General features: G+C 41.7%; 1 protein-coding gene across 1 annotated transcript in view; it reads right to left on the bottom strand.

Annotated features, from left to right (window-relative positions):
• The window catches only part of AGBL1 (AGBL carboxypeptidase 1), a 645810-nt gene that overhangs the window by 524028 nt on the left and 94889 nt on the right, over positions 1-26893 (bottom strand). Inside the window, exons 4-5 of the mRNA XM_072950742.1 lie at positions 24905-25036; positions 21241-21334 (exon numbers count right to left, since the gene is read on the bottom strand). Of these exons, the coding sequence (XP_072806843.1) occupies positions 21241-21334; positions 24905-25036 (226 nt within the window). The remainder of the gene's footprint in view (positions 1-21240; positions 21335-24904; positions 25037-26893) is intronic.

The raw sequence follows: 26893 nt of genomic DNA, 5'->3' as shown, positions 1-26893 counted from the left end.
TGGTGAACCCTGGGAATAAAGGGATGCTGTATTTCCCACCAGATCTGGAGTCAAATTTTGCTTTAATATGAAGAACATGTGATCTTGGCAAGCCAGATGATTTTCAGAACTTCAAGATAGTTTGATATTTTTAAAATTTTTCTAGGCATCATTTTGGTGAGGAAATTATGTTTGGAGACTTTTCATCTGATGAATCTGATGAACTAAGCAATGCTAAATATGTATGAAGTACAAATAAAATATGATCAAATCTTCTGAAAAATAGACCATGCACCATGACCTCCCCTCCAGAGCTGTCACAGGGAAGGGTATGTTTGTACATGTGTGTCTCATTTGGTCCAGGACGACCACAAGCAAACTCAACCAGTCAGAACTCTGAAACACCCTACCCACATGCTCTTCACAGAGATACCCTTCAAATACTGGTTATCATTACTGTGATTTTACAAGTATTTGTGAGATATAATGATTAACATCTGTCTTTCCCTATTAATGTATGAAACTCATCAGGACAGAGGCCACATCTATTTCCACTCACCATCCCATCCCTGGCACCTACATGGTACTCAGTCTTTAGGAAGCTCCCAATAAATGTGTGAAGAAAGAATGACTCCATCAGTGAATGAGAGACTTAAAAACTCTCATAGATCAGTGGAAAAAGTGAATCCTTCGTACTTAGTGACTATAATACAGAATAAGTTCACGCCCATCATGCAATAACATCTACAAGTGGAAGAGAACATGTCAAAGCCAGCATATTTGTATCAGGTTCTGCAGAAAAACTTCAATGACAAATTACAGAAATATATACCCTTCCTCATATATGTCTCTTGCCTAAGACCTTGCTAGCTTGTTCCTTTCGTGCCTATTTTGACGGAGTTGGGACCAGGATTAAATTGCCGTAAATGATCAGGCTCCGGCACGCCTGTTGTAACAGGGGGCTGCCTGTTCTGTGCCCAACAACTGGCACGTCTTCCCCTCCTACTAACTAACCACCCAACATCCTTCTATAATTCATCTTTGTCTTTGGGGGTATCACCAAGGTTATCGCAGGTTAATTAGTTGTAAAACTGGTTAGCGCTTCAGGAAGTTAGATTTTCCGGCACACAGGGACATAAACAGAGAGCCTCGATTTCCAGGACGCTCTACCTCCCAAAGCATCTTCACAGAAATCCAAAAGCACTGGAAATGGAACGATCTTCTTTTTCAGATATGGGAAACAACACTATCATCTGGCAGGGCAAACGGGGAGCAGAAGGGAGAACGTGGGAGAGCCCAAAACTACAGCCAAGGAGGCATCGCATCCTATTCACATGTATCACTTCTTCTTTTTCTGCAAATGCCGAAGCACAGACCTAGACAGTTTGACAAATGAGTAGGATCACAGAGAACACTGAGGAGGAGGATTAAGGGACTGGAGTAATTGATATATGAGGAGCGAGGCTTTTGAAAAATCCAATTATGAAGCGCCCCAGCCAAACGATGAGTTTGCTGAGGAAGTGCAGATGTACTTCTGGTCTGCACTTAGAAGCAAACCCCAGAGCAGGTTAGGAACAAAATGAGTTTTTCCAACAGGATGTAAGTAGGAGTGAAAGGAAGAAATTAAAAAAAAAAAAAATGGGGAAGTCAAGACCCAAGTCAGGATGAAATCCCTCACAGGAGAATGTGTTACTCTGTAAAGATCATCCCCTACCCCCAACAGTCTCATCTCCAGATAGAAGACTTGGAAGCAGACCCCAGCTACTCCCTCCTATGGCCTTCCCTTGGCCCAGTGGGCCAGCCAGAAGGGCCTGTCATTGCCAATTAGTGTGGCTGTTTCATGCAAACAGCTTTTGTGTTTATGAAAGGGGCGTCAGAATAAACAGAGAAAATATTCCAAAATTAATAGATCTTGAACAACTGTCAAAATCTGGCTGAAAGGGTGGCTTTTACCCTTAAGACAGTGTTTTAGGCACCATTCTCGACACACTAATCTTCCCACTGTGTTAAGAAACACAATCCCTTATTCTGACGTCCAGCTCCTTCTCCTTGTTGCCAAGCCTTTCCAGCACCCCAAAAGAGAGACTCGGGGACCCCATCACCCTCTCTGTGCCAGTATGCAGGTCCTGAGCCTCTAAACTTTGCCATTCAACAGAAGCTGCTCAGAATGGAGCAGTGGCCCCATCTCAAGTGAGCTGTGGGTCAAGATCGCTAAAAGGCAGAGAGACCAGAGCGACGCCTTTAGGTTGCCACGTTCTAACGTGGAAACGTGGTACAACGGCTCTGCTGCATCATTCTGAACTCCGGTGAAGTGACAGAATCTTCCACTACGAGACCACAATATCCCATGTCTGTGATTGTGCTCTTTGGTCTCCATTTCTGTGCCTGCACTCTATCAAGTCCATTAGTCATTCATTTGGTCACTTCCTCTCGGTCGGAAGAGAAATATTTTGAGGAAGCTGGGCAAGAATAAGGGATAAATCCACCTTCCTCTCAGTGACATCTCTGACTCGAACCAGGGAAAGTATTACCATCTGGGGTGAAACGGGTTCCCAAAGATCCCCTGACATAGTAGCCAGGGTGATCAAATTTTCAAATAAATCACGTGATAAAATTAAAGGGCTTACGTGACAACAGCAATACAGCACCACACTTCTCTCTCTGTTTAAGTCTTGCTCCCTGAAGCAAGCTCTTCCAATGTTTTTGCTGTTTATTCTAGTATTTACCACCAAGCTTGTAAAGTCTATGCTGATATTGCTACTTACTGAGTTACTGAATTTGGATAATGCCTGTGGACTTACTGTGTTGGCAGCTGTCCTTGGACTGCTTTCCCAAAACCCATAGTCAACCCTTGTCTTGCCTTCCTCAACTACAGAAAACTAGAGTACTTTCCTAGATTCCCCGCGAAGCTGGATGATGTAGTCATCCAGTTTTAGCCAATCAGATGTGGTCAGAGGTCCCTGGGAGAGCCTGTGCCTTCTTAAATAAGAAAACAAACTCTCACTGGTAGAAACAATTTGCCCACGGACTTCACCCTTCCTGTCTGGAATGTGGAGCAGTGGGTGACGGTACAGCAGCCACACACTAAAGATGGGGGAACAGAAGGATAGAAACAGCCTGATTTCTGATGAGATGGGGCTGTCATTCTACCAGTCCCAGTCTGCCTGGCTCAGGATTTCTGAGGTCACTCCGGTAGAGTTTTCTGTCCTTCACAACAGTTCTATTTGTTTCACTTTCTACTCCAAGAAGACTAATTAGTCTTCGTTTAGAACATCGTCTCTTACTTTTTATCTGTTACTGTCATTCTAATTCCATGAACCACTTTGATTTTTTTCTTTCTGCATTTCAGATTATCATTACAAGCCTTTGTTCTGTCATGAATTCACTTTTCTGCTGTCTTTTCTACTCCTATTCTGTTTCTTTCACTTAAAAGAGAATTTGTACCCTTAATTTTTTTCTCCTTCCTCCATAATCTTCCTTTGCAGCTCATTCTATTGTTTTAGCAACATATCTTTGAGCTCCTGAGTCATTGAACTCATGTTTACTTTCAATTCTACACTGCAAAGGACTTCCAGGAAATTTTTACTTGTTTCTTGAGTCATGTTTTCTTGAGCTTAGATTTTTCTGGTTCTGTTTTCATCGCCTGCTTCCTCGCATCTTTTAGAGGGCTCTTCCTCTACGCTACTTTCATTATTAACTAGAACAGTCCTTTTTTATGTATTTTACTTGCTCCATAAAGATGAGGTTGAATTATCCATTAGTCTGTCCCCACCTTAGTTGATATCTGATTACCTTCCTTTCAGAGTTCCTATTGGCAGTCTAAACGCTTTGTTTTCACACAGCCTCGTTAAGTTAAATCCGCTGTCTTGCATCCTGCAGGAAGAGGAAGAGGAATAGGGACCGGAGCTGGCTGTAGCGCATTTATCTAGGTAGGATTAGCAGTTGCTTAGAAAGCCAAAACCAGGACACTGCCACACCAAACAAACAAACAAGAATCATACTAATATAATAAACAATAAATAATTATACACATATGGGTTATTCCTGAAAATAAAAATATGAAAAGTAGATATTTATTTTAAATAATTATTTTATAAAAATGCTAATATTTAAACAAAAAAATGAGACAAAGTGGCAATTAGTAGCACTTAATAGTAGGTCCAAACAAATAATACGTGTGAGAAATGTGTAATATTTTTCTATTTTTTGGAGGGGGGTTAGTAGTTAGGTTCATCTATATATTTTTAGAGGAAGTACTGGAGATTGAACTCAGGACCTCGAGCATGCTAAGCATGCACTCTACCACTTGAGCTGTACCCTCCCCCCTGTAATATTTTTATATTTCTTTCTGCATTCATTTAAATCTTTTAAAACTCTCTATTGCATATAACAGTTATGCTAATTATACAATATTAAAATGTATTCTTAAGATACATGTATATAATGCTTTTTGAAAAGAAAATATAAACATAAGAGGACTAATTAAACAGATATTAGCCACACTTAATAAAAATAACAGCAATATGGTTTTTTTGGCCCCATGACACAATAGGATAGCTGTAATCCTTCTAAATCCTTTTCTAATAATACTTCTCTAAACTGCCTGCAACTTCTAGGACATCCTTCTCTTTTTTAAATGTAGGGATGATACTGAAAACAGTCAAAACCACAATTCATCTTGTCCTGCAGCTCTGCTTTCATCAGACCCTTTTTACAGTGGTTTGTGGTTTTGAGGATGTCAAGCTAAACGTCCTCTCCACAAAGCATTTGAGCACAGAGTATCTAAGGTTTTACTTACTAGCAGCACCAGGGTTTTAGACAGGTAGGAATCAGTTTCCGGTTCTCTAAAAATGTCCATCCACGTCATACCTAGCGGCTTGCTCTGGTAGACCAGTTGTCTGTCCATCAGGACCTTTGTATCTTTAAATTTATCAAATAGATTTTTTATGTCTATGCTGTCCATAATTTTGAAAAAAAAATCCAAAGTTAGATCTCTTTCACAGGAAATGGTTTTAAAGCAAAGAAAGTTTGAACTTGTGAAATCAACACTGGATTCCAAGTAAGTCACAGTTTTAGTAAAGAAATTGAGAAAGTTCTGTTTAATTTGGCTGCCCTCTCTGTAGACATTTTTATGAATTCTGAAGCAGTCTTATTCCCTTCTCCCCCCCAAAAATGAGTCTTCTCTTCTTCCATATATGTGTTGGTCACAACCTAAAACAGTTCAATGCAGTCACTTCAACCTTTTCTAGGACTCCTTAATTTCTCTTCAAAGATCACCAAAAAGCTTTGAAGAAACATTACATAAATCTCTGTTTTAAAGCAATCCTTTTTCCCATTTTTATCCTCAAGGTATTTCCAAATTAGAGAAGGAGATTCTTCTTATCTCACATTGGAAAATATTTTACAGTAAGCCAACATTTTAAAACATTTTTATGGCCAACAACAATGTACCAGGATGCCCCATGCCCATAGGATACTATTGCCTTTCATCTCTATGAACTAAAAATCTTATTAATTGCTTCTGTATGTTTTGAGGAAACTTGAAATTGACAAAAAAAAAATCTTTTTTGAAAATCCCACTAACACAGATAAGCAAGTCACACCCCTTCTTGGCAATGTTGTGTACAAGATGTACAGGACACTTAACAGGTAAGATCTTTCCATTTCCTTTGGTTAAAAGTTTATAGATTGAATGGAATTTGTCAAAATTTATATTTGCACTGTCTGCCAAATATCCAGATAGATGAGCAAAGTCTAGCTTGCATGTGAACAAGATTATAACAATCTTTTATTTTCTATTTCCTACAATTTCATTTAGAATCTTTGGAAATCAAGAATCTGGTTTGATATTTCATTTTTTTCAAAACAAAGTATCTAAAAGCCAAGGAGAACTTGACTTTCTGCTGTTATTTCTCTTCTTAATATTAGAGGAAACGTAATCATTAATAAGAGCTAACAGAATCAGCAGTACAGTGTGAAGGGCCAACAGATTAACTACTGAATTTCCCCTTTTGTTCAAGTACAGAGTATTTTCATTGCAACATCTGAATCAGGAGATGTAACTTTACTCAGTTTCACAGAACGTTCAAGAAAACAATACAATAATGTATATTCATTCGTACGGTATTTAAGCCAATTCAGAGGCCACTGTTTTCTACTGAGTATTGGTGCCTTCGGGGAGATGAAAAACCTTTAAGTTGACTTAGAAGTACTTGACTGTCTCATTACAGACCTGTGAGATTCAGCCTCCATCTGCGCCTTCACATCCCTTCTCCAGCATGCACCATCCCCAGTTTTTGTCTGCATGTTGTGCAGTGTGTTTGGCTCAGTTTTTTACCCCTCTAATCCAGTTGTATATGTCCTTCCACCTGTCATTAAACCTACACAGTCATTTAACTTTCTTCTTCAGCGATATGTGGGTCATGTTGACATTGGTACTGAGATCATTCTCAGTTTGTTATCCGAACCGGTCACAAAGTTCACAATGTGTAAAATCAAACTGACAAACATAGACTGTCAACGTTCACAATTACAGCTCACTTACGTTCACACTTAAGTCTCATCACCCAGAACGGTGCAATAATGGATAGTTCTTTATTGTGAACCACAGAGCATGAGTGATCAGAGGAACATCACTGATCAGAGGGAACAACGGTGACCACAGAGGATATCCATTTATCCATTATCCTTTACACCATATCCACTTGCCATTAAAAACAATATTACTTTCAGGCCCTATCTGGAGGGTTAGCATATGAATTTTGTACTTTTCCCTCAACCTTCCACACTCATCACCAGAAAATAAGACCTTTCATATCTCACTGAGAGTTTTCCCATGCGAAAGTTTTCAATGCAAAAATTTGACACTGTCAGAGTCAAATTAAGACGGTTGATTACATTTTCTTTGGAAGTTTATTAAAAATCTGGTGACAGAGTTCATTTCACTTGACTAAGAGCACATACAGAGAAAGACTTTTGAGGGTCTGAGAATGAGCAAGGAAGACTTTTGAGGGTCTGAGAATGAGCAAGGAAGACTGAAGCTTGTTATGTTCTGGGCCCTTATGTCTATTATCCCATTTAATTCTCTCAGCAGCCTCATGAGATAAAGCACTATTACACCCATTCTTAAAGTCTGCAGATTGAGACTCAACCAAGTTGAGCGACTTGCTTAAGGCCACTATAAAAGGGGGGAGCCAACTCATGAATCCTAATCTATGACTGTTGACCTAATATTATTTTCAATAGTTTGGAGGGGTTTAAATATATGTTCTTTCGAGACTGGGAATCCTAAGAATGTGATGAGGAAGAGAAGTTTGGGGTACAAAGAAAAGGCAGAACTCCACATTTTCAACCACTTCCAAGAGGGTAGCTCTCATCTGTATTATATTTTTAAGTTCCATGTAATAATTCATTTGGAAAAGGGGACAGCAATCTTCTACTTAAAGAAAGGAAAATCTTGTAAAGAAATCAGACTTTAAACAATGTAAAACACAGTCTTTCCTTTCCCCATACTCTTTCTTACAATGGATCTTACATAAGACCTTGACAACTAATTTGCGGATGTGGGTATGAATCGGTTTTCACAGGGACGTGTGAGTTGGCAGCCCAGTTTAGATGTTTGCTTAGAAGCGAAAAGGTAGATGCAAATGCAAGTGCTTTAGCTTTGTTTGATACAGTGTTAGTATCAATAGTAGCCTAGGGATCCTCAAATTACGATGGAAATAAGCAGAGCCTGGGGCTCGAAGGATTGAAAAGGCAGTATGCGCTATATGATGCAAACAGTTTGGGATTTAAAGCCTGCCGGTCTGACTTGAGTCTTTATTCTGGTACGACCTTGGACATGCTGCCGAACTTCTCTCAGACGCTGTTTCTTCATTTGTAAAATGGAGGCCAAAATGCCAACTTAACAGTGATTTTCTCAAAATCAAGTAAAACAATGTACATGAAAACGTCTGACCTGTCTCAGGTTCCCAATTAATGCTCCATTTCTACTCTACTAATGATTCAAATTCTTGAAAGCCTGTAGTAATGACACCCTCACCCAAAGTGAGATTTACTTTGGAGAGGTCTTTGTGGAGGCCACAGGGTTCCACATCAGATTGGCTCTTGAGATTAAAATTCTGCTCCACTGCAAACATCCTGACAAGTCCACGCAGCAGGTTTAGCCCTCACATTTTAGCCCTACCTTTGAAGTGGTGGATTGGAGGCCTTGGAATGCCCACAGCAAAAAAAAAAAAAAAAAAAAAAACAGTCTTTACACTGTCCTTCATTTCTCCATTTTTCCCTTTTAGTGATCATGATGTGAGGTTGAGATCCCTGTTGGAATGCATAGTTTCAGATCCATCTTGAGATGTGTCAAATGTACTATCCGAGATCTGAGTAAATTTGATTGTCCAAGGCTTGGACAGCCATAAATCACTTGTAGCTAAAAAGTCCCACCCTACAAGAACTCTTTAACGAGTGATCTTCAGGGATAGAAGCTGCCCCTGAGAGAGAAAATATTTTTATTTTATAAACTCTTTTTTAAGAAACCAAAAATTATTTCAGAACTCCTTTTTTAAGCTGCTTGCCCTTTTGAAGCCAAAAAAAAAATCAAAAATAGAATATGTACAAAATTCCCTGAAAATCAAAAACCTTTCAACAATGGTTCCCAAAATACACTCTTATACTTCTGCTTTGAAAAACAGACTCATATTGATCCAACAACTAACTGTTTGATGAACTCGTTTCAGCCGTCACTAGCAACTCTGATCAGAAAAAAATACTAACAGGATACTACTTGGAGTGAACTTTTAACCTCATCACAGACAAAATTCAGGAAGGCAATGTTTGGGCTTTCCAAACAGCAGAAAAAAAATGAAATTATGAATTGAATTTCTCAAAAGTTGTTTTCTGTGAATGCCTTGGAAATAACATCTCTGTAAGTGTGAAGTCATTTCATTTTAACACTTTACGTCCCCAGTATCTTAAGTCATAAGAAATGCATGCCAGCTTGTAGATGAGGCGATTTGGAGCTGTAATACCCATGGCGACCAAGAGATGGCAGGGGGCTGAACATGCCCTCAGGATTGGTGGGCTGCTGACATCAGGAACTGCCTTTCCTGCTTCTCTGCCTCATTGACAGTAATCTTGTTACAGAAACATTGGTTTCCTCCATTGTTCCCGCCTTCTCTCTTACCCTTCATTATCGTAACTCTGCCACTGTATTATTTAACTCCATAAGGGCATCCTTTCGTAGGGGGACCTTGATATTAACTCTGAAAAGCAGTCTGGGGGGATTCATTTGGCCTGAAACATGCCCCATAAAATGGGATTTTATTATGCATAGTGATGATTACTATGATTAGGGTCGGCCATTTTCAAAGACAAATTATTTCAGCCACAAGGAAACGGAGACCTGAGGCTGCCTCTTTCCCTTTCAAAGCTCTCAAGCTCTAGTAAAACTGTCCCCTGCACATGTTTTTTTTTTTTTCCTAGTCATTTAGTCACATCTGCTTTTAAATATTGAGGAAAAAAGTCATCACGCCCCCAGCATGGCAGGGTGATAACAGATTTGGATATTCTTATTCTTATCTGAAATTTTCATCTTACCTCTTCTACACACGACCTGTGTAAATTACAGGAGATCACCTATTTGGGACTTAGTCTCCATTTATCAAGCAGGGGTGTTGGCATGAGTACCCTCTACTTTGCCTTCTACATGAAACATTTAAAGATTCTGTGGAAACTAAAAACATTGCTGTCACAGCATCTGAAATTGTTTTACCCCTTTTAAAAATTTTGTCGAAATATTTAGATCGCAAAAATTTTAGCAGTTCTAAGAAGCAGGAATGAGAATCTCCCAAAGTAAAACAGAAAAATCTCTGATAGCTGCACCAGAAGAAAATGGACAGAGATCCTAGTAAACTCTTGGAGAAAGCCCCCATCCCAGAGAAGTGAGAACTCAAGGTGAAGGCAGCATGGGAGCCTTTTGGACAAGTACAAGTGTGGTCACCTTCCTCCAAGCCCCTGCTGCGTGAGAAGCCCCCAGGGTTTGCCCTTGATCAAGCACACTGGAGAGTTAGCCATGATGGAGAGCATCCTCTTAGAGATACTGAAATAAAACAGCAAAACCTGTTGTTATGGCTGTGGGGCTGCTCCAATACATTCTTTCTCTAGGTTGCTGGATCTTTAAACTGGCAAAATTGTAACTACCAGGGTTTATTTCTCTCCTTCTGCTTCCGTCCCTTCCGTTCTCTTTTCTACCTTCCTTTCTTTCTTTCCTTCTTTTTCTTTAATCTGACCCTGAAGATCCTGCTATGAAATATTTGAGTAGAGATCTATACCCGATTGCAACCTAGTCCAGCTCAACTGTTACTGATTACAAACTAATACTGAGAGAGAATAAAAGTGTCTCTGTAAGACTGAAACCACAAAGAAAACTATTCTTCACTTCAAAAGAAGATAACATTTTCTTAATAGGCTCCCTCCCTGGGATGCAGAGAAAATGTAAGTTAGAAAAGGGAAATGAATTCTAAAATACCCCTTTCTGTTCTTAAAAATATTCTAGAGGGCATTAGTGTCTATAATCCTAGAGGAAACTGTCATGAGGTCATAAATCTAAGAATACAAAGAATTTGATACATATATTGAACACATGCTTATGAACTTGAAACTTTGTTGGAGGCAGTGAACAGCAGACAGAATAGGGCAGAAAACTGAATTATTCAGATTGAAAACAAACACAAAGAATTTCCCTAAAATGCAAAAAAAAAAAAAAGAGAGAGAGAGAAAGGGAAAGGGAAGGGACAACAGGGGAGGGTAAGAGAAAAGACAAGATACAGAGAAAAGATGGTACATTGGTTCATATCCTTCTTTGCCATTACCACCTACCTCAAACTTTCCCTGTATTACTATCCATCTAATTGTTTACCCTGCCCAAACCAGTCTGTTTATTTTTTTATATGCATTCTCTAATGTTTTTCTTTCTACCCAGAAAAACATCTGCTTTGTTCCCTCCATTCTCCACCCCCAATACTAATGGGCTAAATCCTCCTCATCAGTCAAAACTCCTCTTCAGTTCCTTTTTGGATGAACAAATAAATGAACAATCTAATGATCAATAATGGTGGTGTTAGTTTCAATGCATGTATCTGTAGCCAGACAATCAAATAAAATATTTTGCAGACTCGACATTACTGCAACTATTCTCACCTAGTTTTAATTTTCATAACTATCAACATAATACCTAATAATTATAGAAAACATTTTAAAGTTAATTTATAGTCCCACTGCTCAGAAATAACTACTTATTGGTATTCTTCTTTAAAGATTTTATTGTGCATAATTTTATACAGAGAACATTTTTTGTTTTTAATTGATACATCAAGATATAATTGGCTTCTTTCACTCTATATAACTATTTTTGATTTATTCATATTGTAGCATATATCAATAGCTCATCCTTTTCATTGCTGAGTAATATTCCACTGTGTGGAAATATTACAGTTTGTTTATCTTTCTTTTTTCTCTGTACTTCATTTTCGAAATTTTATTCTGCTATGTCTTCAAGTTCACTTATCTTTTTTTCTGCAATGCCCAGCTTTCCTTAATTCAATCCAGTGTATTTACCTCTTTTACACTGTAACCTTCATCTCTAGAAGTTTGAATCTTTTAAAATATCTTCTGCATTTTTACTTAACTTTTAAACATATCCCACAGTTAGAATAACTTTTCAATAATCTTGCCTGATAATTATAACATTGACCTCAGTTCTAATTTAATGATTTATCTGTTCACTATGGGTAGCATGCCTGATAATTTTTTCTTGCTAAATTTTAGATATTGTGATCTTTACCATGTTGAATACTGAATATTTTTGTATTTCTATAAATATTCTGAAGCTTTGTCCTGAGATGCAGTTAAGTTTCTTGAAAACAGTTTTATCCTTCCAGGTTCTTTTTTAATATCTGACAGGTAGGGCCAGAGCAGTGTTCAGCTGAGAGCTAACTACTCCCCAGTACTGAGGTAAGACTCTTCTGTGCACTCTACTCAGCGCCCCACAGATCATGAGGTTCCTCAGTCTGCCTTGTATAATCAATTATACAGCCCTGCTTGAGTACCAGGCATCGTTTCCTCCGCTCCTTTCAGGTGATCTTTCCCTGGCTTTGGGCAGTTTCCCAACAAGTGTACACTGATCACTATGCAGCTGAATACTTGAAAGAGAATCTCTGAAGATCTCCAAAGCCCTTTCTCTTTGTACTCTGTCCTGTGATTCTAGGCACTTTTGTCTTTCCGAACTCCCAGCCTTGGCTCCTCAACTCAGGCCATCCAGCAGGTGGTATCTGGGGTCCCCTCACCTGTACCGCAAACCAGAAACTCTCTTAAAACATTAAGGGAACACTTAAACATCAGGGAATCACTGTTTTTCATTGCCTGCTGTCTAGTATCTTTTAAAATGGTTTAAATATATTCTATCTGTAGTTTTTTTTCAGGTAGGAAGATAAATCTGATCCCAGTTCTTCCCTCTTGGCCCGAAGTGGAAGGTGTATGCGTATTTTTCACATGGTTGAAATCATTCTGAATTTTGAATCCTATTTCTTCTAGTCAATATTCTGTTATAAGCTATTACCATTGGCAAACATCATTCCTAATAAATTTTTTATTTTACTATATAATATTGTGATGTACAAATATGTCCCTTTTATTATGCATCCCATGTTATTAGACTTTTTCTGGCTATACTGTTCCTAATTATAAATAATACCATGATTGATATTTTGTACACAAATCTTCATCCACCTCTCTCAATGATTCTTTTGGGCAGATTTTAAGCAATGAAAAAATTGGGTTAAGGAATGGAAACTTAAAAAAAGTTTTTTTGATGGACATCACCCCATTGTTTTCATGAAGGTTTTATCCATCTACATTCTTAGCGGCATACACGAGTGTCCATCTTACTGAATCCTCACCAACATTATTTTTCAAAATCTTTGCTACTCTGATTTCTGAAATTGGCATCGTGATTTCATTGTGTTTCTCTGACTATTGGCAAGTTGAATATTTTCATGTAATTACTGGTTTTTTCTTTTTCCTCTTTGTGAATTATGTATTCCCATTCTTTTATTGTCTTTTAAGATATTAAAGTATTCCAAATCAATCTGAGTGCACTCCCTGCCCTTATTCTCTTGCGATACATTCCAGCCACATATGAACCCACCGTTTTTTTCTTGTCTTCGCACTTGCTTCTATCTCTGCCTGGAAGGTTCTTCTTTTATAATCTTAACATTTGAAAATCCTTTCCTATTTCAAACCAAAAGCTGCCTTTTTAGTGAATTCCTCCTTGCCAGTTCCTGAGTAGACTAAGATCCTCCTCCTTTGAACATCCTGCCGTTACAGTATGTATCTTATTGGTTTACATGTCAATGTGTGCGTGTATCTGTAAGCTCCTCTATAAGGAGGGGCAAGGACTATATATTTTAATCTCAAAGCCCACACAACTCTGCCCAAAGACACTTATTGAATGAATAAATGGTTGAAAGAATGCATTTCAGACCAACTAAAAGTGTTCATTCATTCAGCTGGCATTTATTGAATACCTACTATGTACCAACTGAAAGAAACCCAAACCTAATTTATAATAATTTCACTTCTTTTAAATGGCAGGCTGTTGTTCTCTAGCCATTTTTTCTCATTGGCTCGTCTGACTGTAATTAATGATCACATGTGGTCTAATATTACAATAGCACTGTAATTGAACTTAGACAGAAAGCCACCAATCTGTTCCCATCCTTCAGTCTCTGTCTAAACTCTTTAAAGAAGCTAGTTTTAGATGGCTATACATCTGTTTAATGGCTTTCTTTTGACCTTTTTCTTTCCAACTAATTGAATCGTCTTGTCTCTGCTAAATAAGCCCGTCCCCAGACACGGCACCCACCCACAATCCCACAGGAAAAGCGGAGTGTGCTTCCTTCACCCACGAGCTTCATAATTTGTGGTGTCTGAGTGTGGAATCCACCCCTGAAGAATTTGGTAATGGCCCATTAGAAGCATCTCTTCACTCAAAGCAAAGGGTGAAGGTTATGAGTTTCTACTGATGAGGGCCTTTCTGTACCTCCACCCAGTTCTTCAAATCCCCATCACCCACATGTTTGTGGGCAGTTTACAGTATTGTGAGGAGGGTATGATTTAAGGGAAGATACAACATTTTGCAAAAGTTCCTTGCTGAGTTAGGCTGGGGCCAGATTAACTTCTATAGGAAGTGGAAGTCCCTCAGAGGCTGCCTCCAGTCCACAGAGGGAAAACCAGGGCAAATCCACGAAGAGGGACGGGCGAAACAGGCTTCCACAGATGAGGACAGGAAGGGAGCGTCTGCAGAGAAACGCCCGCAGGGCAAAGGGGTGCGTGTAGGGCTGTCCTAGGATACGCAGGCCCAGGAAGTCTGTTTTGCTTTGGAGACTCCATCTATACAAACAATATGACACACCCCAAATCAGCATGTCAGCAACATTCTGTCTGCCACATCTCATGTCATGCTGAGGCTGAAATACCATGCCATACAGTGGGAGTGTTCGTTGGCCAGATCCTCCTCCTTGAATCAAGGACTGGCCACAGAATCTCAGGACAACCCCATATGCATGTGTTCCAGAGCCTCTCCTCTTCAAGGTATCTGGTCCATTTCACTCAGGTGTCAGGGAGTCGAGAGCAGCCCAAAGCAGGAGAAACAGACGGAGCCCTGTGGATGGCACTGCCGACCCAAGCCCATCTCAGTACCATAGGAACACTCTACACGTTTCCAGGAAGTGTCTCCAAAGTCTGGAGCCTCCTAAGGCACAGGGCCTACAACAGAGGCCAGCAGGCCTCTAAGAGCGTTTAGGGATAAAGGCATTACGAGGTCATTTCCTCAGAACAGGAAGCCAGTCCATTTCCCAAGCCCAGCACTGGGCAGAAGTTCCTCCCGCACTGCACTGTTATTGTGGCCATAGACAGTCAGCAACTTGAAGACAGGGTCTGCCTTCTGCCGTTTTCAAACCCACATGCCTAGCACCAAGACAGACACATAGAATGTTATCAAATAAATGTTAAAAGTCCTAGTTTGGGACAAGTTTGATTTGCACTGTGCAGCAGAGCATCTGAAAGAAACGGACAGTGTCTTGAAATTAGGATGGAAGGCTTAGTTCGACCTGAGTTGCGGTCATCTCATCTTAAAGTGAGATCCTTAAGGATCTTCCAACTTTAGATCCTGTGACTTGAATATCTATGACTGGCCCCTGATCAGGGAGAGATCACTGGCTTCCCAAAAAGATGAAAGGGATTTAAACCAACAAACCCAGTTGCCAAGGTTTAATACTTGTAGGAAACTATTCATCCCACCACCAGCTGCGGGCTCAGGGTCAAGCAGCAAACGCACTCATCACTCTGTCAGTAAGCTGAGCCCGTGTCGTGCTCTCCCAGCAGCAGCACTCGTGGGGCTGGGGTGGAATTTTTTGTTCCCTTTCCAAGGTGCTTGAGTCCAAGTCATCCGGAGCACACGGCTTCTGAAACCCCAATGTGAGCCCGCACCCTGGAGATCACACAGGCTAATTACACTGAACCGAGAGCAGCAGAAGCCACAAAGCCATTGATGAGAGGGACAAGGAGGAAATGAACTCCCAGGGAGAGATTCAGTAGCTATTTTGAGCAACAGCAAAATCTGCTTCTTTGTCTCAGTGACCAAGTAGCTGAGTCACGCAACTGCTCATGATCTCAGGGAAGCCATTAGCTTTAGTTGACTCTCCACACATCCATCAGCTCCTATGATCAGATAAAGTGGAATGGTATGATGGTTGGAGAAATCCCAGAAGGCCTGGCTCTGAAAAAATCATAGGAATTTGGGGGAGGGAAGGAAGGGAGGAAGGGGACATTTTTTTATAGTTCATAAATTAAAGATGAAATCACCACAAAGAGCTGCCAGTGAAGCAATGCCTGGTAATCCTGCACTCAGGCACAGCTCAAATGCCAGAGATACCCGAGATCAGGCCTTTGGAAGGAGAAGATCACCTAAAACTATTCTAAGCACAGACAAGAGACTAAGCTGAAGAATTTGCTTGTGACACTTCACTGAAAACCCAACACATCCATGTTCTCCTCTGGCCGAGTGTCTGAGCCCAGGTGAAGCACACAGCTTCTGAACATCATGGCCCCATAGAAACCCAGGCCCCCAGGAACTCTGGAGTCTGAAGAGGATAAATCACAGCGTGAGAACCTTGCTGAAAGCCTGAGAGGACATCGAGGGGGGGGGGGATATGGGAGATGCTGTCCTCTGTGAGGGTGAGACCAGCAGGGTCCTGAACAACACATTTCCCAACCTCCTATCTTCTTAAGAAAGCTCCAGAGAAATGGCAAGTAAAGGATGAAGGAGCCATCTCGGCTTGTGGGTGTCCTGAGTCCCCTTTCTCAAAGTGTGGCGCAAGGGTCAGGGAATACCACAGAGCTTAAGGACCAACCTCTGCTGGAAGATGCAACCCATTCCTGATTGACTCTGATGCTTCTGAGGCAAGACATGTCAACAGAGTTTATTGGTGAGAGATACACTGATGATAACAGCTGATAATTCAGCTTCAGAAGTTGGGTTAGATATCACCACAGCAAACGTGGCCATGCTGTGGAAATAATCAAGTGGACAGACAGTGGAAACTGCCATTATTTTTACCAAACTCCTTCAGCCCACCCTGGACACGAGGGAACAAAGGTAGAGAAGGTGTTGAGACATGGAGCAAACACAAGCTTTCCTAAGGTCACAAGATGAGTCAGTCACAGACAAGCAATCCATCTTTGCCTCAATAAATTTCCTACCTAGTGAATCTGGAAGGCTCCGTGGCAGCTTTGGTGCAGATAAACAAACTTGTTCACAGCAGAGCAGATGAGCGAGAGCTCACTCGCCCTGTCCCTGGGTCATTTCTCCCTCCCAATTCTATAAAAAGCTCCTCTATAAATTCTAAAGGCCCATAAATTCCAGCTGAATGGATTATCAAACCAGAGAGTCAGCAAAGCTTGAACTGCACGCCGCCCCCTACGTCCCCTCAAACTCAGATCTTTCTCTTCTGCTCATCTCTGCCTGTTCCCCAGACAACTCTAAGTAAGAGACAAAAGACTCCAAGTTTCTCCTTCCCTCCAGTTAGTGAGACTTCGTTCTCTTTCAAGCCGATGGTTGCTGCCTCTCACTGTCTTAGAATGAATTCCCTCCCAAACGGCACCTCCACACCTCCTGCAAAGAGAGTTCCAGGCAGAGCTGCCACATCATTTCCCAGGCACGTTTAGACATGATGGAGCCCCAAATGGGGAGTCAGCTTGGGATCATGGACTAATAAGTTAATAAATATGAAGTGCCCACTACGGCACCCATTCAGTGAATGTTGGCTTGTATTCATCATTAGGCAGGTTCTTCACAAAAACACATTTTTTAAATTGAAGAATTTCTTCCAAATTGAATTAAGAGCCTACCATAGTCAAGGTACCTGGGTAGGGCCAATGGAGAACAGCAAGATAAATATAATTTGATTTCTACCTTCAGGACGTTTAGAATTTAGAGTGGAGGAAAGACACACAGATCAACATAGCACAGAGTTCAATCTGCTATCTGTTAAAGGAAAACATAAATCAAGCGCTGGAGGAGGGAAAAGTCCTTCTGTCTGCTGAGGTGAAGCGAGTACCGTAAGGTGGGGCCTGATGAATGAGGGCAGCGTCTAGCATTCAATAAGGCAGCAACGCCCTTCCAGGGGGAGGGAAGCACACAAGGAAAGGCCTGGAGCAGGACAGGCAGCCCACATGCAGGGACAGCTGGCTGGACAGCTAGAGGTAAGAGGGGGAACAAAAGGTAAGGATGGAGATGGAGACTGGGACACAGTCTGGATGGCTCTGAGGTCAGGGCAGACCAGTCCAAGGGCTGCAGGAGCTGTCTAGGTCAGACAGAAACTGCTCAGACTGAAGCGATGGTCATGAGGGAACAGGTGCAAGCCAACACAGATCCATGACAGCCACAGCATGCCGGCGTGGTGGGTATCTGGGAAGTGAGGGAGGCCTGGGAGAGCCGCCTCCCCTGGGAGCGAGGGCTGGCCCAAGGCCCCGGAGGGTGAGTGACAATGCTCTGCAGGCCCCTTTTTCTCTAGAAGGTGTGCAGTTCGTGCCTCTGTCATAAATCTTGCCCTGAGTACTATCTGGAGACAGGGTTTTATTGGAGGACAGCTGCACAACTAATTTTAGGTTTGTGCTAGAGAAGTAGGGCAGGGTGAACCTCCAGGGCGAGGAGGAGTCGTGGTGACACGACGCCGGGCATCTGCTCCTACCGAGGCCCCAGAATAGCTCTCCCAGAGCTTGCTGGCATCTGGCGGATGATGCTCAGGAGGGCTATTCAAGTTCCCTGACTTGTTACCCCATCCCCTTCCTGAAAGACCCCTGCAAAGCCACAGCTTCTGGCATCCAAGTGGAGCTGCGTGGGACTCAGCGGGGAACATCCACATTACTGGTTGGGAGATGGAGTGCTTGGGAGAAGGTGAGCAGTGGCAGAAACTCCCCATCTGTATGTTCTCCTCTGGCTTTGCTGCCTGACTGGAAGAAGGCGGCCAAGGGTCTGACAGCATTTATGTTAATAATCATGGAGAATATCAGAGCCCATCAAAGCTTCCAAGAACTTTGCACATGATTCCTTAATGTCCACAACAAACCTAGGAGGTAGGACTTGAGATTCACACACTTTCAGTTCAGGCAAGAAAAAAATAAACGACTCGCCAAGGAATGAGCTAGAAAGAGGACTACAGGGCAGGTCTCCTGATTTTAGCACCTTTGTTCTAGTCACGCTGCTGGAGGCTGCCAATCGGGCAGCTCTGGGAAAGAATTTAAACGCAGAGGGAACCGACACTTACTTAGGCGTTGAGAGGAAATGGCCATTCGGTGGAGGAGAAGGACTCCCCTCTCATTAAGCAAATTGGTCCATGAGTATGTGCGTTTAGACCGTAACCGAAATTTAAACAAACTTTAACTGCTTATGATTGTTTTACATATGGTGGTTGAGAAATAAAATGCTGGAGAGAGACTGTGTAAGGCACTCCAGCGGTGGTTTAAGAGCTGAGGCTCATGTATCAGACAGGGTTTAAATCCCAGCTCTTTCACTTAAGTCCCAGCATGCTCCTTAACTTCTTTCAGCTTCAAGTTTTTTCCCCTGTAAAACCAGGGACAGTAATAGCGCCTGCCTCGCAGAGGAGAGGAGAGGATCAAATGAGATAATGCATGCTCGGAGCTTAGCATGGGGCAGAGCGCATAATAAACGCCACGGCAATGACAGCTATATTGAAATGAGTGCTGAAAAAGCCTCTCCTCCACGGGGGTTTGGTTTTAATTTGGCATTTGGAACAAGAAGGGGAATCATCTTGCCTAACTTTTACAGAACAGACCAGAAAAGCAGAAAGAGGCCTGAGGTCCTTTTGTCATTGGAAACATCCACCCCTGTTAATCCCTGGCGTTACTTCCCCATTTTCCCGTAACACCTTGATCAGATCCGTGCCTGAATTTTACCCCTTTTGCAGGAGAAAAAGAGCAACAGAGGTGACCAAGAGGCTTCTGTGCTTGGTTGCTTACTACCCCCAGTTCGACCTGTAAAGGGGAGACAATAAAAGGTATTGGGACCCCAGAAGGGACGAGCCTAGTGCCAAGGTAAGCTGGGAAGCTCTTGCCTCGAGAAGCCTCCAAACAGTATGGTGCCCGAGCAAGTACTGAGTGAGCCTGGTACGTGGATGGGCCCCAGACATGTCGCTAGATTCTCACGTGATATAGGGGAAGCGACCACATATTCCAAAGAGATCAACTGAAACAGCCACCGATTAGAAGAAGCCCCGTGACTAGGGCAAGAAGATACAGTTCATGGATTGCTGACCAAAGGACTTAAGACTACAGATGTCAGCAGCAAAGGCCTACGCACAATGATAAAAACCAGAAATATCCAAATCAAACACATTCAACTAGAATAATGGAAGTTGAAGAGGGAAATGAAGTATAATTACAGAAAAATCAGGCAAGTCCAATTTTTTGTCACTGAGTTTGTGCCTCTGAAGTTTGATACTTGCTAGATGAGGGTCCCTTGCTAGAATTTAGCTGAATCCCATTTTGCGATGTTTGCACTTCAGAGAAGGGGTAGTCTCCAAAGAAACACAGTTCCCCTAGCCAAATAGGGTTTGGAAAAGGGCATACATTGTATACCCATCTTGAGATCCTGAACATGTGTTGGCTTTACAAAGGCTCTGAGAAGTCTTACAGTAAAGAAATGTACCCAACTTTGTTTAACCCAGTACTTCTCAATGTATTTGATGAGAATTTTTTTTTTTTTTTTTACTGAGATATAATGTTTTTCACTCTAGGAAATGCTGGTGTAGAGAGCTGTAGGTGAGAATGGATGAGAATGGCATTACTGCGGGGACCCAAGAGAAAAATAATCAGGTGGAACCGGAGCCTAAGATTGATGCTGGGATGCGGAAAATATCATGGCTGGGCATGGAAATGCTACTTTGCCAAACGACCCCATATATCTTGGAAATTGGCTGAATTTTTTCCAATATTCTTTCAAGGTCCTCGCTGAGTCACTCCCATAAATGATGGATCTTAATGGTTCCGAATATCTCCAAAGCCTTCGTGTCTAACCACCTCCCTTTTTAAGTTTGTGATTCACCTGCACTCCAGCAGGCAGCACCGGAGATGATGGGCTGAGGTTTCACTTTCCAATCATAAAAAATACATCTCAACCCCAGCACGCAATCAGAATTTCCTATCAGAAATGTAACTGACTGACTCTTCAGAGACCCTGAGAATATCGCTTTTCCCTGTCATTTCTGGACTGTCTTTTATGGACAAAACTCACTATAGTAGAGTGGCTGTGATTAAAAAAGATAGCTGAAGGCTTCAGGCAAAAACAAGCAAACCAACGTGGGCTTTTGAATCAGACAGATCTGGATTCAAATCCCAGCTCTGCCTTTTCCTGGCATTGTGATGTTGAATAAGATCCTCTCCACATTTTAGTTTCCTCATATGAAAATGAGGGTGATATGACACCTTTTGGGGGCGGCTGTGAAGACCAGGGGAAATGATGGATGGGTGGGGAGGGATGCGAGCTGAGGTAGAATGAAATCATTACACCCTATCAGCAAGGGGGAAGTCGTCACTAAGTGAACCGGAAGCACCAGGAGACTACCTATGAGGCCATCTCCATCTCCGTACCTATCACAAACAGGGCAGAAGTACTAAAGAAGTGCTCCGTACCTGATTATTTGGGTGCGCTTCTGGGTGTAAGGGGTGATGACCTTGAGAAGCAGTTCCATCGCTCCGTTAATTCCCAGCATGGCTCCCGTGGTGACTAAGAGAGACAAAAGCACAGCAGTAACCGTCCCATCTGAACCAAGCATTGTTTTCAGCCTCACAGAGGGAGCCTAAAAGACAGGGGAGGCCCAGCAGCGTCCTTGCCAAAGGCAATGTAAAAGCAGAGAATCTCTATGGTCTTTCATCCCTGGCTTGGAAGTAAAGATCGCTTGAAAACTACACATTATCTTCTTACGTTTTGCATTTTTCTGATGGCCCACTGCCTTACTCCACTGTAGTTTTAATCAGAATAGTCAGGGCAGCTGCCGAGCAGAAGATATGTCTGTAAGTAGATCTTTGGGTTTCTGGCAATGACTTCAATTCAAGGAGTTTCACCCACTGCGAAAATTCCATATGATACATATGCGCCCACATGCAGACATGCATGTACGCACAGACACAAAGACACACACACACACATACACACACCAGTATTTACTTGCCAGTATCTTAAAAAAATAAAAAAATTAGAAACTTTCTTAGGCATATTGTGCTGTTCGGAGACTTCACAATGAAGAAAGTCGTAAGTGGATGGGTTAAGGATCAGTACAACTTGGATTGACTGCTTTAAAAGTTTAAGGGCCAACCTAACAAAGATGACAGTGCCCTTTCCATTCCACCCTGGTTCCAAGTTCCCCTACAACTTTTGCACTTGGCTCTCCCATCACTGAGGCTAAGGCTTGATGCATTCATCCGGTAGAATGGCAAAGGAAGAATCAGTTAGTCCTGCTCAGAGGTAACTAGCAGAAATTTTTGCCTTTTCTGCCCAACTGGATGGTTATGAAAACACAGCAATAGATGTGAATGATAGAAAGAGACTCCCAGGGGTATCTGGTCAGCCCCAGTGACTTCGGGTAAGTATTTCAGGCACAAAACCTCTGGGTGTCACTCTCATCTTCAGTGATGCCCAAGCCTCTCTGCACTGTCCCCAGTATCCCACTCCACTCAGCTCACTTTAGGAAGAGCCCTGGTCATGTCCAAAAAAATAAATAAATAAATAAGAGGAATCCACAGGATACAAAATAGAATCAGTTTGGCCAGAGGCAAAACTTTCAGTGGGAGACAGAAAAAAGGTTATCTTCCAAGGTGTGACTCTTTTCTTTCTTTCTGTCACTACTGTGGTAAAACAGAGACCTGGGAATGCCTTGTGTTTTGGGACAGCTTTGTTCCAAGAAATATGAGTGGGAACAAGGGGGTCATGGAGAAGCAAAGAGAGAGAAACAAGGGAGGCTTGGCAGATAAACGGAAAACTGAAGTCTCTAATATAGTTGGTCCCAGTCCAGTCCACCAGAGAGAGACTGAGGCTGATGTCTTTGCTATCACATGGAGCGTGTGTTCCTGGAAAACCCTCTCTGCATACATCCCTCCTGAGGCTAGTATAGGCAGTAATTGCCTGGATCAAAATTCAGGGATTTGGCATCCTAGTCCTGCCCATCAATCTTCCCCTCTCACGGCTACTAACTCAGTCCTTAACTTCTAAATTAGGAAAACATGCTGGAGCAAACTCCTGGCAAATAATTCTAGTATTAAGTAGAGTTAGGGAGGAAATAGTTTTAAGAGCACGAAGTCTAGCATGGAAGACTTCATTCAGGCTCATATTTGAGAGAAGATGACAATAAAAGAAAATTTAAATTCTTCCATGCTGGATGCCTGCCCAAGGTTAGACCTCTGGCAGCTTTATAAACATCCCCGTTGGCCATCAGAGTGCTGCCGAAGGGTTCACTGGCTGTCACAGACCCGTTATGGTTCCAGCCAACTCCTTCTGCAGATGGGAGCTGTTTAGAAAACTTGCTGGAACAGTCAACAGTGGCTACCATTTCACCAAAGAGACAGAAATCCATGCGCTTTGTGAACTCTGCTTGTCTCTCATCAGTAAAGTCAATGTATAGAGAGCAATAGTATATATATATTTTTAATATCTTATGAAATAGTTAGTTGGTACAATAAACAGAGTCTTAAAATATGAGGCAAATGGCCACATCTTTATACCCACAGGCAAATCTCAGCATTTTCCAGAGCTTCCTGCTAAAGGAATTCTTCAAGATCTCTATAACCAATGTATATAATAAGGAGAGTAAGTTATTCAGCTTAATTATTCTCAAGGAAACCAAAATAAAATACTTCAAATCTCGTGCTGCTGGCAAGCTCCCAGTGGGGGTGACACAATTCCTGGCTACTCATTAATGAGTGTTGTCCTTTACACAAAGCCAAAGCTTCTCACTCAGATTTTCCTCTATTAGAGCTGAGTTTGGACACAGTTTCAGCCTCTCTCAAATATTCTCTGATTTTCTGGTCAACATATATGAGTGTGGGTGGAGGTTCCATCTGTGAAGATGGAGTCAAGCCTCTGTTTCATTATTCCCTAGAGATATATTCTTTTTCTGGGTCCTCCATGCTTGTTAATGGAATTAACCAGTAAAATATGTCCCTACTAACTATTTGGTAGTTCTGAGGATAGTTAGGGGGAAAGGTTACCTGTCTATGCCCTTTAAGTGTGTCCTTCCTATTACTTCAAAGGACTATGGGAAAAGAGGAGAGGAGAGGAGAGACACTAACAATTATTGACCATCTACTACATGACAAGTTTACCCATGAACATTATCTTACTTATCCCATCCACCAAGTCTGCGAGCTCTCATTACGACTATAATTTTACCAAGGAAGAAACTGAGGTTAAACAGGTTAAATGCCCATGTCATATGACTCTAAAGAAATGAAGTCAGAGTGAAGCCCAGGTCTTCTCGGCTCTAGGTTCATGTTCTTTCCTCTAGAGAGCATTACATCTGAGTAACTGCCACTTTCATTCTGCAGGAAAGGGCCTCAGAAAGGAGAAATAAAAGGCTGTGCTCATTGTATGTGAAATAGGTGGTACTGAATCTAATCTATTAGTAAGAACCGTCTCCATAAGGAGAGTGGAATAAATACGAGTTTTACAGTTAGAAACTCAGCCCTCATGACTTATCTGTATGATTCAAGCAATTACTTCACTCTTCTAAGCTTCATTTTCTTTTTCTTAGCTAGGAAATGGTCAGTCTAAATACAGGATTGTTATGATAATCAGAAATAATCCAAATCAGGAGATGGCAAACAACATCAGCCCACGTGCTATGATCTATCTAATTACCTGAAGGACTACGTTGAGAAGTCCTGTGAGATAAATTTCGTAAAGGATGTTGTGATCCATGAGCGACTTCAGGGACACGGTGGGGAGATTTGTGATGTGAGGGTCACTCTCGACAGGTGTAACACATCACACTGCGCTTTGAATATAAGGAATGAATAAAGTCTGCCCTCCTGCCACAGGTCTTTCAGAGTCTTATAATGTGTAACACAGAACTCTAACTTCAGGAACAGGCTCAAGAGTTCTGCAGGGCGGAGGAGGAGATAAAAAATAACATCTCACCTCCACAGCGTCTAGAACACGGGGCTCTTCATGGTTTATTTATCTTGTTGGGACTACGTTGGTCCTCCACCCATGCCCTCCTTCCAACCACGACCCCAAATGGCTTCCAAGTGTCCCAGCCCAGGTCTGGAAGCCACCCCAGAGAGCCACAAGTGAGTTGCTTACCACTAGAGGCAAACACACGCAGAACCCAGAGACAGTGGAGGAGGTTCTGGCTGTGGGACAGGTTTTTCCTGGCCAGAATCAATGTCACATCAAGTGCTTCCAATTCCAGTGCCTTCTGTCCAAACTTTTTATCTGTGAACACAAATCAGTCCATCTTAGTTGTGTTTCACTTTAATTCTGAAGGTTGTATGATGTGCGGGGGAGAGGAAGGCAAAGGTGATGGAGGGCAGAGGATAATTATAGTCAATGAGACTTTTCAGATCTACTAGAAAGTGCTACTAAGAATGTTCTCATTGGAACCAGATGGCTGAGAAGAGCTAATTCAGGGTACACATATGGTCCACTATTCTGTAAGTAATATTTACATGAAGCCTTGTGGCTTGTATGACTTGCATCCCCCATATGTAAGGATGTTTCTGGTCGTCCTCAAACATGAGCTACAGTTTAGTTGGGTATAATTTTTTCCCTTTAAGACAGTTCTAGACTTACAACACTTAAGTTACATAACATTCAAATACAACGTGTGGACTTCAACTGGATCCTTCTCTGAATATATTTACAAAAGACACGATGGGAAAATTTGACTATATGTTATGCATGCATTTGTGTGTGTGTGTGTTTTGTTTGTTTTTTAGGACTGAATTTTTTTTTGAGTTATAGTCAGTTTACAATGTTGCATCAATTTCCAGTGTAAAGCACAATTTTTCAGTTATATATGAACACGCTTATGTTCTTTGTCACATTCTATGCATGCATTGTTAATTTTGTTAGATTTGTAATCATGGCATTGTGATTACATAGAAAAATGTCTCTTTTCACAGGAATGCACTCAGAAGTATTTAGGAGCAAAATGCTACCTGTAATTTTCCTTAGACTATTTCAAATAAAAATAAATAGGTGAAGGCAATGTAGTAAAATGTTAGTAATGGTTAAATCTAAGCGATAGGTATATAAGAGGTCATCTTTCTATATGTAGAGAACTTTCTAGTAAAAAGTGAAAACATAATTTAAGAAAATAAAATTTTCTCTCTAAATATCTCTAAATTATTGATCCAAATAACCTGATATTCAGTGTTGTAGGTAAGTCATTATTATTTTAATAATTAGTAAATAAGCATAAAAAATAAAGAGAAAGTACCTCTTATTCTATGTTCCTGGCTCCCACTAGGATAACAGGTGACTATGCCACCTGTCCCATTTGTTTGTGTCCTTTCCAAAGCACAATGCCCGAATCGTTATGTTTGTGTTTGCAGGAATACAACCGCTGTCAGATTCATCACAGGTGAAAATGACTAAATCAGAGACAATGCCCTAAACCTGGTTTGCTAATGTTTGCCTCTGGGCCAAAGGACACCAGCAAAGAGATTGTGACTAACTCACATGACCCATTCCCTTTATCAGAAAAAAAAAAGAGAGAGGTATCTATCTGGCTCCACTCATGAACACCCAGTCTCCGTGTTCTCTTCTGGTCAGCCCCTGACAGCTTGAATGCCAACATCAAGAATGACAATCTTTGATGGCAGAAGCTGCAGCAACATAATTATGTCAACAGTAATATCAAGGCCCATGGCTTGGAAATCACTGCGCTTGTACATTACTCACCTCTCTTCTGTGAAACCTTGTGTGCCAGGCCACTGGCCCCACTGCTCAGCGGGTAACATACAACCTTGCTGTATCCTCGCAGCAACTCGAGAATTAAGTGCTGAGACCTGCATTTTGTAGCTGAGAGCCCAGTGGTAACCTTCCCAAGGTCACACTGCTACTAAGTGTCAGCCAGGCCTGAAACCCAGACCTGACCTCCCAGCTTGTGCCACTAACAACCGGGATGTACTTCATGTCTCTCGCGTCTTTTCCTGGAGTTCACACAGCCCACTCTTTGCTTTGCTGACTTCTTCCCATCCTTCAAGTTTGGGCTCAAATGTCACCTCTCTCTGACCACATCATCTTAGAGGAACACCACCCTTTCTTTTCCTTCTAGCTGTCATCTAG

The sequence above is a fragment of the Vicugna pacos genome, chromosome 27 (genome assembly GCF_048564905.1).
Source record: "Vicugna pacos chromosome 27, VicPac4, whole genome shotgun sequence".
Lineage (NCBI taxonomy): Eukaryota > Metazoa > Chordata > Mammalia > Artiodactyla > Camelidae > Vicugna > Vicugna pacos.
The sequence above is the reverse complement of the archived record's forward strand: the minus strand, read 5'-3'. Positions and strand labels throughout refer to the sequence as shown.